The sequence below is a fragment of the Mastacembelus armatus genome, chromosome 11 (assembly GCF_900324485.2).
Source record: "Mastacembelus armatus chromosome 11, fMasArm1.2, whole genome shotgun sequence".
Taxonomy (NCBI): domain Eukaryota; kingdom Metazoa; phylum Chordata; class Actinopteri; order Synbranchiformes; family Mastacembelidae; genus Mastacembelus; species Mastacembelus armatus.
In genome coordinates this window covers 13,217,087-13,233,613 of record NC_046643.1, presented here as the reverse complement: position 1 = coordinate 13,233,613, position 16,527 = coordinate 13,217,087, and the positions used below count along the sequence as shown (strand labels likewise).

Here is a 16,527-nt window from a genome sequence, read left to right as displayed (position 1 = left end):
GTTTGTAATCCAGTTTCTTGTAAATGATCCGGGTCCAGACCTACGGGATTAGCCCGGACGGGAGCCGGTGGTGCTGGGTGAATAATGTCCTGGAGTCCGGCTGCAGACTGGAGAAAAGCGCGTCGAGTGTGAACTGAGCCACTTCTCATGCCATCCAAAGTTATGTTGTGATTATCAGCGCAGCCTCGGGGCTATTACTCACAAATAAAACCAAACTTTCGACTTTTCCCCCCTCTCTCTTCTGCATGAAACCTATATATCGTGGCGTCTCATTTGAGACAACATTATCCAGGTTGTGTGCCCTTTATAAACACTTTATGGTGGATAATAGTTAGGATGGAGTGTAGGCTGTTAATGGAGCCTCTTGTGGATTCGGAGCCCCTCCCCTTCACCAGAAGCCGCACTAAAAAGGTGTAACGAATCGATCTGCAGCCTCCTTTGTCCCGCCAAAGAGGTCACCGAGCATCCCCACATTTCTGCAAACTTCGACACACAGAGCTGTCACGCACTGCACAGCTGAGACCATCTAAACAAGACAAGCACAATAGCGTCGGGTTTGATAGATTTAGTGCAAAGCTGAACACTGTAGTGCAAAGAGTGCGTTTATAAGACTACACATAATTTGTATTGAGGCTAAAACTTTGGCATGCAGAGGGGGGGTTACACGTTTCAGTCTGTGTGTGCTTGAATTACCAGTGGCTGATGTTTCAGGGTATAATCTCAGTAATCAGACCTGATGTTGCTGTGTAGAAAAGATTATCCTCCTTGTTGTAGGACAAACACAGGTCCAGTGCGATTATTGGTGATTTTAGACGGACCTTCATCTTATTTGTGTATATCTTTTATAAATGTCGAGGCAGAATGATGCCACTGCATTTGTCGATAAGAATGATTGCTCTCTTCATCTAATTCCGTAGCGCCACTAACTTCAGATAAGTCAAATCCAGCAGCACTGACTAATAAATCCAGTCTCAAGCTGTCACACATACCGCGAGGACTGCAAATGAACTTTTTCATTCTGTGCTTTTAATGCGAGTTTCCAGATCGACTTCTCGTTTGTCCACGACCAGGACCCACCTCTCCTGTATTGAGTGTGTGTGTGTGTGTGTGTGTGCGTGCGTGCGTGCGTGTGTGTGTGTGTGGACAGAAGGGCGTTGAAATGAAAGCCATCCCAGTGAACAATTAGAGCAGCAGATTGACAGGTGGGCTCTGACTGTCAGGGTGACGCTTGTGGAGGGGTGGAGTAAAGGAGAGGCCGGAAAGGCAGCTGGATGTGTCTGTCTATCAGTGGGAGCTGTCTGAACGCACCGCGCATCACCAATGTGCGCACATTTCACTGCGGAGAATATCCGGGGACTCTCGTTGCGCTTTTAAGAACAAATACTAATAAATACAAAAGCAGGAATAATAACAACAATAACGCTCAGTCCGCGGCTCAGAGGTGTTGGGTCCGCCCGCTCGCTGTGTTTTCTGACGAGTTTCTGAGAAATTCGTCAAGTGTCCATGTTGACAATCGGACCGACAGCGCATATGTGAGTATTTCATTATCCATGGGGTGTTTTCGGCGAGAACGGGGAGAGAGCTGATTGCTGCGGGGTTTTCTCCGCACACACACACACACACACACACACACATACATACACCCACTTGACTGATTGACACACACTCAGCCCGGCTAACGTGTCACTCTCTCCTCTCTTTTCTCGATTTCCTCCCAAAGACAGTAGCGGAGGTTGGGCACCGGAGCTGGCACCTGGACGGACGGACGGACGGAGAGAAACACTACAGCGCAGTTTGGACTCATCTCCACCACCGAGCGAGTTCAACCGCGAGAAGAGGAGCCCGTTTTTCTCCACTTTTGCTCTGAACAGAGGTATGAAATAGTCGAGCGGGGGCTGTAGGGAACCTCTTTTGATGGAAACGCGGCGAGGTGCTCGGGCAGCTGTCCATATCCCTCCTCGGTAGATAAAGATCCGCACGGAGCTTTTCCGCCAGTTTCTAACCAGGCCAGCCTGCCACGAGTTTCTGTGATGGTCAGAAGTTAACGGATGACTCGGTTTAGCTGTATATTATTTCTAATCTTCATTTTTTTTTTCTCACCGGACATACCGATTATAAAATGAACAGAGACGCATAGAGAGTGTGCCTCCACTTGCATCGCCTTAAAAAAAAAAAAAAAGACTTCTTTACCCTGCGAGGGATCTACTCTTTAATCAGCCTCTATCATCCAGCTGAAGAACTGAGGAAACGCTGCTGGCTTTCATTTCCTCCCGTTGCACCGGTTTCCTCTCCAGCGTGTCCGCTATTTTGATCTCTGCATGAAAAGTCAAGCGGAAAGTCTCGCAGCAGCATGCCGAGGAGAAAGCAGCAAGCACCGCGGCGGTCAGCAGGTAAGCCCCGGCTCTGCAAACAAACGCCCCCCCGATTAGAAACACACACTTTATTCCCCCCCCCCCCCCCCCCCCCCCCCCATACAGCCAGAAAGAGTAGCCAGGAATCTGTACACATGCAGATAAGTTTATACAGGCCTGATTCAGGACGCCATACAAGGACATTTCATAAACACTAGACTTCATTAGTCAGTAAAGTGTGTTTGGAGCAAAGCTGGTAAAGTCTGGGTAAGACTCTGACTTTTTTTTTTTTTTTTTGTAAACATTTCACTAACCCGCAGTAAGTTTATTCTTGCTAATCTATCTGGGGTGAACAGTATCGTTGCCTTTACGCGTATGTTCAGTGCCAGTGTTGCCTGCAAAAACGACTGCGCTCAGCTGCAGTTAAGTTCCCAACGCCTTAAAGCTGATCCTCGGCTAAGGTTGCCAACATCCAAGTTCTCCAAACAAACCTCATCTTATCTCATTTTTACAGACTACCGTGTTTGATGTGTTAGTGCCAGTAAAAGAAAGAAAAGTGGCGTATTTTCAGCTTGTGTTCCGCTCTGGGATTGCCATCCTTGATTTGATGCTTGATTGATCGCCTGTCATGCGACTGCCTTTGATCTATTCATTCCTGATAAACATCAGTAAATCATTCACCACCGGGACACGCATGCACCCGGCAGCTGCACTCCCTCAAAGGATAACTTTTTGCCCCCGCCGAGGAGCAAAGAAAAGACAAATTGAAAGAAAAGTTCTCAAGCGGGATAAATACTTTGCGATTAATACCCAAGGGGGAGGGAACAAGGGAGGAGGAGTGCTGGGGCGTAGCGAGATCACACAGAGGCATCTCATACAGAAATAGTCCTAAACGCTGCTGGGTGTAGTGTGGAGGTTACCTCTAATGGTCACTTCAGGCTCTTGACCTGATGTTGAAGATGCTGAGTTTTCTCAGCAAAATTCTATGTATCTAGGACCAAACATGAAAATAAGAATAATAAACAAAGTGTACAAAATCACTGCTGGGCACCACAAACTTCAAACTATGCAGCTGTGCAGGTCAACATAGGAACAGTATTGATCTAAATTAGGTATACATCCAGTTTATAATACAGTTGCTATTAATTAGCCATCTGCTATTTTGCCCTGTGACAGTCAGGCCTACATGTTGTCTTTAAGTTGACCAGACACAGGCTGTTGTGCCAGAGAATGCTATGTTTGCCCGAATCCATTTGATGTCCCTGGAATATGTGTGTGATTGACATGCATTTCCAAATGACGAGAAAAGAGGAGCTTTGAAGTTGGTGCAGTAATGACCAAAGCAGAATAAAACAGCTGTAGAATGTTAAGCAGGCGGTGGAAATGTGAGGTTAAGCAGACTTAATCAAGGTTGTGACTGAAAGACTTTGAACTTGGTGGGGCTGTAATTTCTAATTGACGTGAGGCTTTGGTGATGGATAGAGAGAAAAGTGTTTGAAGAACAAGTCTGTGGAAAATGAAGAGTGTCAGTTTATACCTCTGCCACAAATGTTGGTGAAATCCCCAAAAGAGAGAGAGAGAGAGAGAAAGTGTTATTTTGTTGTTTTTCAGTGTTCAGTGCAGACTGAGCTCTGAAGTGGCCCCATTTCAGCTCAGCTTTTGAATATTGATTTAATTGTCAGGTTTTGAGACAGACACATACATCACAGACAGTAATGGTCAATCCAAACTTGGCAGGCTTTGTCTCTACATTATTTCCTGTGCTTGACATATGGGCAATCCAGAAAGCTCAACACCTCCGCTAATGTGTGTGTATGTGTGTGACTGCGTTCTCTCTGAAGCAGCGTACACACCTATAAACATGAACTATTTTTACAATGCATTACCAGATATTTCCACAACCCAAATTTGTCACTTTGGAGTTGCAGTAAAACAAAACGTTGCAGACGCTCCTCAGAGAGAGAGAGAGAGAGAGGTTTCAATGGCTCTTTGTATGCCATTTCAAATGGGCTCTGTTTCATCAGTCACAGTGATGATTTTAGACCCTGTAATGGCGCTGTACCCTATCTAGTTTATGACCAGTGACAATACATCAGTGTTCTTTCATTTGGAACCACATTACTGCATCTGTTAGTTTTGGCAGTTGAGTTCAGTGCAGTGCAATTTGAGCAGCAGAGACTTTTGCTGCAGTAATTTGTCGTCATTTCAGTTTTTTGTTTTGTTTTGTTTTTTTCTTCTTCTTCTTCTTGGTTTGTCTTCTCTCACTGAAGTGAAGTGGGTTTAAATTATTTTGTCACAGGAACTCAGGTAATTAATGAAAAGTAAACAATGCCATCATATCAAGTAATGATAATCAAGATGAGAATAGAAATGTAATATGAAGTGAAAAAGTTTTGCTTCTTTTTTTCTAATATGGGTTTAATATCTTATCTAATCAAAGAAATCACTGAAGCAATTAGTTTATTAGCCGACTAACATAAAATTAATCGGCAACTATTGAGCCAATTAATCATTAACAAACTAAAAATGCTAAACATTGATTGGTTGATCTTAGGCGCGAGAATTTGATGCTTTGTATCCAGAGAATAGGGCACGTTAAAGAGTTTGATAGTACCGACTGTAATCAAGTGATTACAACATGTACCCTTTGACACTTAATTTATGACACCTAATTTCATTCTTGTTTAAAATAAACATAAGTAATCGTGTTTAAATATAGCAACATACTGTACACATTACAGCTAGATGAGCAGTAATTAGTTTAATTAGTAGATGTGAGATACTGTATATAAAATTTACAAAGAAGCCATCATTCTCTATTTGCCTTGACACCTGAGGTCACTGTTTTGATTGCTGTTGGGAAATTAATGGTATTGCTGCACGTCTGCTCTTGCTTTTAGTTTGCCAGTGACAGTATCTTAAATCAAACACTGTCACTCTAAGTAATGAATCTGTCAACTAATCATTCAACATGTCATTGTGATTATCGTCTGACACTGTGTATTATGCGTATATTTATTTCCATAAGAGTTAAAAGGCTATAGCTGCAAAAAATAACATTTTTTTTTACTACCTATTTTGCCCAACATCCAGTTTTACTGAGGAAGAGGTGGAGCACACCCACAGTGGGATGGACCAGGATATAGGTCCATGAGTATAAGAGGAATTACACATTTATACTCTGGTACTTAGGGCAAATTAGGTCATTGACTTTCCTTTCACTCTCAACTGTAAATGTTTAGCAATATTTGATCCTACGTTTTCCCAGTTTCTATACTGGCAGAGAATTAGTTTAAGGTCTTGCTGTGGTACTGTCAGACGTGATCATGTGGAAATGTGTTTCTTCACATGTGTAGATCATAATTAGTTTGAATTGTCTTTGTCTGCTCCATTGATAGAATTGTTACTGTAGGTAGCTGGCTACTCAAATGCTGATGCCACTAATCAAATGCTGTAAACATAAATCAAGTGTTCAGACTATGGATACTGTTCATTTCTTTAATATGTATCATCCATTGGCTCATATAAACAAGCTGCATTTTAATGACCTGTCTCCATACTGTAGCTTAGCTCAGCACATGTTTAATTAGAGCACTCTGCAACATTTGTCCAGATTGAAGCCACAATGAGGTGCACACTGAGTGAACAGGATGCACAGATAGAAGTGCCTTGCCTCGTAAGCGCCTATACTGACATCAACGGCTGCTTTCTTTTCTCAACAGATTCCTCTTTACTGCCACTACCGCTACCTCAATGCAAAAGGAGTCTCTTAATTATGACTTGAGGGTGGGAGGGTGGGGGTTTCTTCTTCCTGACGGCATCATTAGCCGTGGTCCCTAATTATCCAGGTAGCTGACGGATCAGTGACAGGGCCCCAATGATTAATGCTGACAAATTCAGCAAGGTGTCAAGTCTGCAAGCTGCCTTGATATAATCAACTCGGTGTTAGCCACTTCTTATATCCCTACACACAGTTATTCCACTGTAAACTCTACAGCAAAGGTTGACTGCAGTGTGATCTGACATATTGAAATGTGAGTTGTAAAGCCAGCGCTGTGCTGGACACAATCACAAGGTTATGAATAGTTAAGGTTTGGATGCGTACTTATTGCTAGTACATGAAATAGTATATGCATACTGTGTAGGTAATTTAAGAATGTGAATGTGGCTTCCCCTGAATGGTTTTCTTTTAATACTTTCTTTTTCCCTCTGATCTTTCTGATAACAGCTTTTTGGTTTGATAGAACAGGAACAAAGTTATAAGCCGAGCAGCGTTAATACATTTTGTTGTTACTTTGCATTGTATTTCCTCTGCAGAAATTTAGCTCACGGCACTTGTCAACTAAGATGCCAGCACCAACAGATGACTATTAAAACCTTGTGCTGGCTTTATCAGGACAGCTTCTGATAAAGTATTTAATGACATTTGTCAGGATTTGAAGCTGCTCTGTGGGGGGGAAAAATATTTGATGTGAAAACTACAGATGAGAACAGGTCGGTGTGTTTATGTGTGTCTGTGCGACTTTGCATCACTGAGCAAAATGAGGAGTTTGTGCAACCTTGTGTGTGTGAAATATTCTGATCTGGTGATAAGGTAGTGTATGTAAAGTGTCATTAACAGGTGACATTGAGTGAAGGAGTGGATATATATGCTATCCCACACAACACTACACACTAGTTTCATTTGCATGTGGTGTCAGAGCCAGTAGGCCTTTAGGAAATCAAAGAGACACACTAATGCGCACACTCACACAACTACTCTCTGTCCTCATCTTCATGGAGGTTAAGTGACAAATGAAGATCGATGACTGCTCTCATGGAAAAGAGAGGGTTGAATTGAAAATATGTGGGAATTAGGCTCACCAACGGGGTGACGATGTAAAGGCATTCAGCGCTGTGGCACTGAGGTAAAACTATCCCCGAGCTTAATGAGGTTCAGAGGAAGCAGGAAAACCTGGATTTTCGTTCAAGCATAACACAGGGTTCCTTGACAAAGGAATAAGGAAAGCAAGGTCATTTTTACAGGAATAAAACTCACTGGCATCCTCAGTCTTAAATACATCCTGAATCTATTTACAGTATTGTCTCTGATTTTCAGTATGGCTGTTTTCCATTCACAAAGATATCTTGGCTATAACTCAAAACAGCTGCACAACAAAAGCCACAATGCACATTGGGACTGTAAGATAATAACAGGAATAATAACAAGAATGAAATCATCCACATGACTGTCCTTGAGGGGTTTAGTGCACCGGTTGCTAATTATTGTGAAACATGCACACTGAATTGGCAAAGTTGTCCTGTTGATTGAGTAATGTGGCCATTTAGGTGAAAAAGAAAGCAAGTGAAATCAAAGGCTGGCATTAAAAGAAATGTGTTCTATAGCCTCATATGCACAAGCACACCCTTAAAACAAAGATTTCAAAACACACATGTAGTTGTATGTGTATATACTTTGCAATGAGGATTAAAAAAAAATATTTCAAAAGATTTTTCATGTGAGGAAACTAAGTTGTAGTTATTAAATATGACTTTAGGCAAGTGAAACTATGCTTAAAGCTGCAAATTTTACAATATTCTATCGTCTTTGTAGGCAGTAGCAATGAATTGTGGGCAATCAGATACTTGAAGTGAGCCAGCAGTATATGCTTCTTCAAACAAATGCTGAACTAACACTTTCTGTAATAATTTTAACAGCTTAAGCTGCAAGTGAGACAAAGGGAATGAGGCTAAGTGTGGAAAAATGAAAAAGATGCAGAACACAAAGGGGAAAATAGCAAGTCATGATTTAAGGCAAGAAGACGGGGTGGTCCACTCAGAGGCCAGTGTGTGCTCTGGGGGAGCTCCTGTATTACATCACCTGCAGGATAAACATTGTGCTATGTGTTTTCTCATATTTTTTTCCTTTGGCATACAGAAAATATGTATGTTAGTATAAATGCTGATTTTGCTTCTAGTTATCAGTTACAGCATAACATTACATTGTATGCATTGTGTGTGGCTTTGTTTCATTGATGCACTATAACCACACAGTATACTGTTGTTGTAGAAACAGTGTAAGCGGGTGTTGGTTGTTGTGATCACATTTGTCCAGAGCCAAAGGACTCCTTCAGGTGTCAGGTTCTACATTTAGCTCAGGTTATCTAAGAAATAGCCACTGAGAAAGTTCCTGTTGTGGTAATCATGGTGATCGAACTAGAGATAAGACTAGAGGTACTGTACTCGACCACCATAGCAGGCACAGTGAAGTGTAAATTACCTTCAGTAGTCCTTTTTATTGAATTTCTTGCTCCTTGTTATTGCCGATGCTCGAGTCAAGTGCTCAGCTGGTTAAGCTAAGTCTGAAAAACTGCCTTTGATCCACAAACGAAACTTTAAAGACAGTGGTGAGGTGAGTGAGTTGCCACTGGAGGCCTTGTACTACCCAGCCTTGAGGTTGTGTTGCTTCTGTTAACCAGCCTTGAACACCTGGGTCGAAGCAAGAAGTAAGAGAGGATGTGGGTGAGGGAAACAGAGGGTAAGAAGAAAACAGAGGGAGAGAAAGAGAGCCTGTGAAGACAAGGTATTAAAAGTGACATATGAACAGGGCTTGGGTAGACGTTCTCCTGCTGCAGCTGTGACTGCTGCCTGCGCTCTGACAGGTGTCAATTAAGAATTACTGCTGAGGCCCTCCAGTCTTTTTTTTTTCCTGCCCAGCTGTCTGACTGTGTGCCTTTCTGAGAAATAACACTTTACCCTTGTCACCGCGTTAGCGCTTAGCCACAATCGCCCCAGAAAATGAGTGCATGGTGGGCACGCTAATCGATATCAGTGTGCCCGCCGATCGATTTTAGGTATTAGCAATTATTTTGCCCATTGATTTATGGTAGCACAGCGACTCCCACCTTGTTGTTATTAGCTGCTGATTATATGTGCCTGTGCACTAGCACATACACTTGCTCTGCTGTTGTCAGGTAGATATATTTTATCCTTGGAGCCATGTACACATATAGGGACAAAAAGGCTCACACATTTTATTCTTGATTATCAAAGTTTAGTCCTTGAACTTGTCTCAGGAGGGACTATTTAAGAAATTAAATAATCTGTTTCTAAATGAGTCAGGTTATAGAGATTTCTTTGGTAACTGAACTGTCATGTTATTCTGGGAAAGTGAAATACAATTTTGTTTTATATCATATCACAAAATAAGACATTCTCCTCCATGGGACTCAGCAAATGGAAGTGTATTTCATGTTTTTAAGTTAAACATGATATGACTCCCTTTTTGACCCCATTATTCCAACAACAGGACTGTACATTTTGAATTTGAGAAAACCTGTCATCTTGTGCTTTAAGGATTGCTCTATTGCAAGCACTTAACATGATATATAATGTGTTGGCAATGTCAGATAGAGTTGAAAGGAGTGGTCGATTAATTGATTAGTCAACTTACAGAAAATGAATTGGCAACGACTTTGTTCGTTTTAGCCAAACATTTTGTGGTTCCAGCTTCTACAATATAACAATGTATTGCTTTTTATTTTATATCATTGTAAATTAAATAGATTTGGCTTTTGGACCGTGAATAATTCTATTAATAAGCAGTATTCATTTTGAAATTTTACAAAGAAAATTAACAAATCCATAACAATATTCATTACTTTATGCCTAATGCCAGTTTTCCATTCATTTTCTAACTGCTTAGCTAATTAGCTAATTGATGTCAAAAGTGGCTGCTAACATGCTAACAGTTGCTAGCATTTTGGGAGACCTAAAACAATTGTAGAAACTGTCTATTGAAGAGAAAAATGATGTTTTTAGGCACAAAGTACTTAAATACTATTTGGCTGAGTACTGTACCTCAGCAGAAATTTGAATTGAGTTCAAAACAGGAAAAGGAAAGTAGTGTAGTGGAAAGTTGCACCACTACTTAATACCAACCAGCAACCCTAAAAATCCTGGTGGCTTATAAACAGTATTGATGTATTTTGTATATATATATATATATTTTTGTGATTGACTGAGGGGAAGGATGTGTGTAGACTGAAATACATATACACACGGCAACTGTACACTCCCGTTGAACATAATCCACAAAGAACATTAACATTAATTAAACCTATAAAACTAAGCAGCTACTGACAATTTTTTTTTCCTTCACAACTCTAAAGAGAGCTTCGAGTTGTATTCTTTGTAGAGCATGTTGTGCAAAAACTGCCAAGAAGCAGTAGTGTACATCATGAACAGTATTAGTTTCTATTACATAACAAATGAACAGAGCAGGCCTTAATATATCCACACTGCAGACAGTGCAAGTGAACAAAAGTCAGGGGTTGGAAATTTCTATTCCCCGAAGGGTGTTTATTTAACTGATGGTAGTTTAAGAAGCAATAAATATCATTTTTGGACACTACTGCAGATAAGCCATCTGGGAATGGATATAGTTAACATTTTGTCCTTGATGCTAGGCAAGGTCATGCTGCAGCCTGGTGTAGTGCCACTACCATCTTTCTTTCCTCCCCTCACCTCTTCATCTTTATCTCATCCTACTCCCTCTCTCTTTTTCTCTTTGTGTTTTTAGAATTACAGGGCCCCTTCTTTCTGCCTGTAAGCCTTTTCTCATCTTCCTATCTGTCATCAATCTCTATCTTACTGACTCAATTCTCCTCTACCCTGCTCATATTTTCTTTCATTTTCCTCTCTGTCTTTTGCCTTCATCTATTGCTCTCTCACCGGATGCTCAAGAGTCAGTGAACTGGTTACAAGAACATGAGCTCAACACCTGAAAAGGAGAACGTAATACTCTCCTCTTTCAGGCCCACTGGCCTTGTTCTTACATTGCAACAACCATTTTCTTCAATAGTCTGATTTCAGTGACATCCTGCAGTCACACTTCTGAGTTGTAAAAATTCAGAGGTCAAGACCAGTAATGTCATGTCATCTTCTTTCAAATCCGAACGCATGACTGTCACATATTTTCCAAGAGCCATTTTCATCCCATTTACAGAGGCATCCATAAAACATGTTGCACAGAAAGAAAATCAAAGCACGTTTTGTTGTTGTTGGCCTTAGTGAGTTTTGTTTGACTCTTTCATTAAAAATAGAGCCATTGACCAGAATTTGCTTGGGGTTACAGACAGTCAGATGGTCTTCTCCAGCATGCCACTTGATGGATTGAGGATATAATGTCTTGGGATCCCCGTCAACTCAGTAACACCACGTGCTAGCCCCAAAAATTCCTCCCAAATCTTTCTTGAGCCATTGTGTTGTTTCAGACACTGATAGTCACGGGGGGTATAAGCTCAGCTCTGTCCCTCTAAGTCGTCTGTCTCAGAGAGAGCAGCGGGAGGCATCTTGAACATCCAACCGTCTCCTTTGTCAGTAGTTCTCTCTTGTCCCTCAGTCTCATACACATTAAAAAATGTCTAACCCATCGGCTCGATGTCCACCTAAGCCTTGGCTTCTGATCCCCTGTTTCTGTTTGTGCCACTGTTTGTGTGGTGACCCAGCTCTTGACCTTTTTACTCATCTATCTCTGATCCATCTGCCTCTGATGTCTATTGTACATAGCTGTGGAACATCACTAAGTAGCTGTATTTTCATAAGTACCGTACTTAAATGCAGGTACTTGTGTGTTTCCACTTTTTACTTTTTCTTTGCTACATTTTTGCAAGAGGTTCGTTGTAAAGGTCTGTGTAATATATCTGTCATCTTGGGGAACATGTAAAGTATATTTGGAATTTGTTGGCCTTACATTCAAAGTCTGTGAATGGCCACATTCCCAGTTTCACCCTGTCTATGCATGCAAGTCATTTCTAGGTGACTGTGAAGTACTTTTCTTTTTTTTTTCTTTTTTTTAAACTACAGTAACTAATCTGCTTTTTCTCTCCATCGTCTCAGTTCATACGTCTTCATTCCTTTCCTGCCTTGCTGAATAGTTGAAGCCTTGTTCCTACACTTCTCTGGTTTAACCGTTTCTGCTGTCACATTTTATGGACAGAGACATTGAACCCAGACAAAGTTATGCCATACACAATAAACTAGAGGTCCAAAGTGATGACTCAGTAGCCGCGTTGACATCTAACAGCAACTATCAGCTAAAGCTAAAGCTTCCCATTAAAAATATTTCATATCTAGCATTATGCCCATGTTTACTCGCTAGTAGTCTTCTTCAGTGCTTCTGTTGGGGCTCAACTCAACAGGCCTTCAGATTATTTTATAGTTAATTGGTTAAAATGGGAATTGGGAAAATAGAATTCTCAACTTCTTAATAAAATTGATGTATTTGTTTGTATTCTGTTGCAGATACATTCTGTGTTCTGAAAACAGCAGACACTCAGTTGCGAAGCAGAGAATTATTTCACAACACTTTAGTTTACAATACAATACTGAAAAAGGCTTCAGCTGTTGCCAGTTGACTGTAAGGTTACAGGTCGCAGGAGAAAGTCAATGTAATATCCATCATGTATAATTTCCAGCAAGATAAAAAAAAAAAAAAATTGGTAATTGAGGCTTGTCAGACACCAATAACATGTAAAGTTGACTGTTCTGGAACTTTTTAGAGTGAGAGTGAGAGATTAGAGTCCACTGTGGGAGTCTCACACTGCACACTGTGATGGTAAAATGACAACAGCCAAATGGTTGTAACAATTATATTAAAGCAGTAATTTATCAGTATCATCAGCAGAATCAGATTGTACTCTTTGTCAGCAGAGGGATTTAAGATGTGTTGTAGCACAGTGCATTGCACATGTCAGGGAAGGGTGATTAAACTTGGTCAAACTAAAAGAGATCAAGGAGCAGAATGGCTTGCACTGATTAACACTGGGTTTATCAAGTTCAGTCAATTACCTTGTTACCTTGTTTTGCTGTCCCCTGCCTTAGACAGAGGTGAGTAACTGGCAACTGGGGAAACCTCTCAAGTTTTGTGCTGTAACACAGAATCGTTCAGGAGAGAATTATGAATCTAAGAACCCATTTAATTTTAAGAGTGCCACTGTGTACAGAAATTACCAGACCAGCAAAGTGAGTTATAGTCTCTACAATGTTTTAACAAGGTATTTCATTGCAGCCGCATTTAAAATCTGTATTACACTGGGGTATGTAGTTGTAATAAGTTAGTAAGTCTAATAAGGTCTGCCATTAATTGGTTCTTAGTGCTAAGGTTGAAACAGAAAGTTAGCCACGTGACTGGGCAGGTCAGTTTGAATAAAAATTGTTTAAAATATTTTCATATCCTTTAACTTTTTTTTTAAAACAACCATTAAGCATTGTTAAGAAGACAGTGGAGCTCCTGTGGAAGCAATGCTGATGGCACAGTCCAGAGCGGGTGAAAATGGGCACCCCTCCCCTCGATATTTGGGATCTATTATGTACGGAGAAGCTCAGTATCTACATGAGCGGGCCCAGAGAGTGAGACAGGACTGAGTGAGGCACTATTGTATATGAGAGTGTGTGTGTGTGTGTGTGTGTGTGTGTGTGTGTGTGTGTGTGTGAGAGAGAGGAGGTGCAGAAAAGAAGCAATGGAAGGAGGGTCATAAAGGGGTGAAAAAAAAGTGGAGAAAAGGAGAGTGACAGCAGACAAAAAAGAACCATGGAGAAAAGAGGGGGAGGGAATGAGGGAGTGGAAAAAGAGGAGGCAAAGCAACAGAGGAGTGAAAGAGAAATGACTTGAGGGGTTGAGGGATGGAGAGAGGTGAATAAAGCAAGAGAGACAAGTATCAAGGCAATGGAGAAGAGAGACAGAGACAGACAGTGAAAGCAGTTGGATAGTGGGGGAGAAAGAAAGAAAGAGGGGAGGATGTCACCCATGGCTGCCACTCATCACTCACAGCTTAATGACGCCTTTCTTCCCTTTTTTTTTTTTTCCTCCCGCTTATTTTCTGTGGGAGAGGAGGAGGGAGTTCAGCCCGTGCCCAATCAAACGGGGTCATTCAGAGTTCACAACCTCCAGGTGGGACTATCCTCCACCGGGGAAATGTTTGTGGATATGTGTGGTGTTTAGCAGTAAGAACTGTCTGGAGGGGGAGACTGCTTAGCTAGGAGGACGTTTTGAGAAATCCTGCCGAGGTTTGGGGCCAAGTCCAATCATTTTGTGGGGAAGGTCAAAACCTGAGTTCAAATGCAAAAAGCAGAATGGCTGAAAAAAATATTCATCCTAACATTGAAACTAAGTCAAATTTTCCAGTTCTGTAAACACGGTTAAGGTTTTGTCTGTCCGCCCTTTAAGTTTTGGTTAAGGTGCAAATTCCTTGTCCAGAGTTTGTGTTCATGTGGTTATGTGTGTGCATGTTTGAAACATGTGTGTTTATATGTGTGTTGATGTGTTTGTTTGCAAGAAAACCACCCCGGCTGTCTGTTGCTCCCTTCTGGGATTGGCCTGATTCCTATTCCAGTGTTCGAGTTTTGGTTTAGTTTGTGTTTGTGCAAGAGTGTGTGTGTTATGCATGTGTGCATGTGTGTCTGTTTAACTCCACTTGTCCTCTCACTCATTCCCGTTTCTGGGAAGCATCAGCCATTTAAAACTCAAACGGCAGGATTTTTTTCCCTCTCTCTCCTCCTCGCACCAAATTTGGGGAACAGCTGGGGCGGCCATGACGATGATTTGTCTCCCTCTGCCTGTCCGCCTGACAGGTTGAGAGCTTGCACACGTACACGCACATGTACACACACCTACCCGAGGAGACGCAGACACTAATAGGCACATGCACACACAATTAAACATTCACTCAGTATGAAAGATGGACAGGCACAAACACTCATACACACTCTCGCCGCAGACACATAACCCTTATAACAGGCTATGTTCTCAAAGCGCTGCCAAAACGCTCTGATTTCCTTTAGCCTGGGCAGCCATACATCAGCTCGGGGCCTCCCAGTCCGGATGGCAGGGGCTGACAGAATGACATGTGTCATTTATCAAGCGAGGGGCGCCAGGCCTTAGGAAAAGAACAGACCGCCGCATGACAAAGCCCCTGGAGAGCTCTCCTCCACTCGCAACAAGGGGAGTGTGTCATGGGATAGACACTGACAAATCTACAAAGATAGAACACACATGGATACATGCTGACACCGACACACAGGCAGAGAAAATGCACACTGCAAAGCGCATATACAAACACATGAATCACACACTACATTCAAGTTGGTTTGTACCTTTAAAAGCAGTTTTTTTTTTTCCCTACAAAAACATGTATTTTCTGGATCCTAACATGCTGGCAGTGGAATACAAACACACAAACCCACACATACACCCACATATATGTTTCACTTGCATCCAGAGAAGCTGCAGCCAAAGCGTCTCCTGCTGCCAGCAGCAGGCCTGTCTGTGTGCCCGTCCTTCTTAATGAACGGTCACTGGCTGCTGAAAGGAACTCTCTTAGTTGGCAACACCGTTCCATCTCCTTCCTCCTTGCCACCGCATACACACAATATCCCTCTTTTCTCCTGCATTATGTCTCCCTCCTTTTTATTCCCTGCCTTTCCTCTTCTCCCTCTCTGTCATGATCCCACTCCACCCCCGTTTACTCTTTCCATCGCGCGTTCATTTGTCCTCATAAGTCTAATTTATTTTCTCTGCCAGATGAGCGCTGACAGCCATCAGTCTCTCTCCCACGCACACACACACACACACACACACACACACACCTGACCTCCTGACATGCAGACAAATACACTAATGTACTCGCGAATGCACCCAGCACCATTCTCACTTTTAATTCATGTACTCTGTCTCTATTACATGCACGCAGTCCATATTACCTCACACTGCTCTGAGGTCAGCTTTACAGTTACATACCCTCAGTTTTACCCCTGTCCTCCACCCCCTCCAACACCCAAAACCCTCCCATTAACATTACTGAAGATGGATGTGTCTTCACAGCGGAGATTGATTGCGGATATAGAGTTATGGTGCCATTTATGTGTGTGTGTTAGTGTTAGATGGAGGGCACATTGGGAGGTGGCATTGGGAGCTGAAATGTGAGGGAGGCAGGCTTTTCTCTAGTTTCCAGAACCTTCCAGCCGTTCGTTGTCTGTCCGCAGTCAGATATTGTGCTCTGTTGAAGGATTGCTTCCTCTCTTCCTGCCTCTCTCTCTCTCACTGTGAAGCTGTTCATAGCCATTGTACGTTTGTGCACACACATACACACACATATAGAGGCATGCATAGTTGCACACAGACACAATTAGGGTGAGA

General features: G+C 42.0%; 1 protein-coding gene across 1 annotated transcript in view; it reads left to right on the top strand.

The window, feature by feature from the left end:
- The first annotated feature begins 1,247 nt into the window (after window positions 1-1,247).
- The window catches only part of tshz1 (teashirt zinc finger homeobox 1), a 28,172-nt gene continuing 12,892 nt past the window's right edge, over window positions 1,248-16,527 (top strand). The window contains exons 1-2 of the mRNA XM_026300681.1: window positions 1,248-1,532; window positions 1,721-2,390. Coding sequence (XP_026156466.1) covers window positions 2,351-2,390 — 40 coding nt within the window. The 5' untranslated portion in view covers window positions 1,248-1,532; window positions 1,721-2,350. The remainder of the gene's footprint in view (window positions 1,533-1,720; window positions 2,391-16,527) is intronic.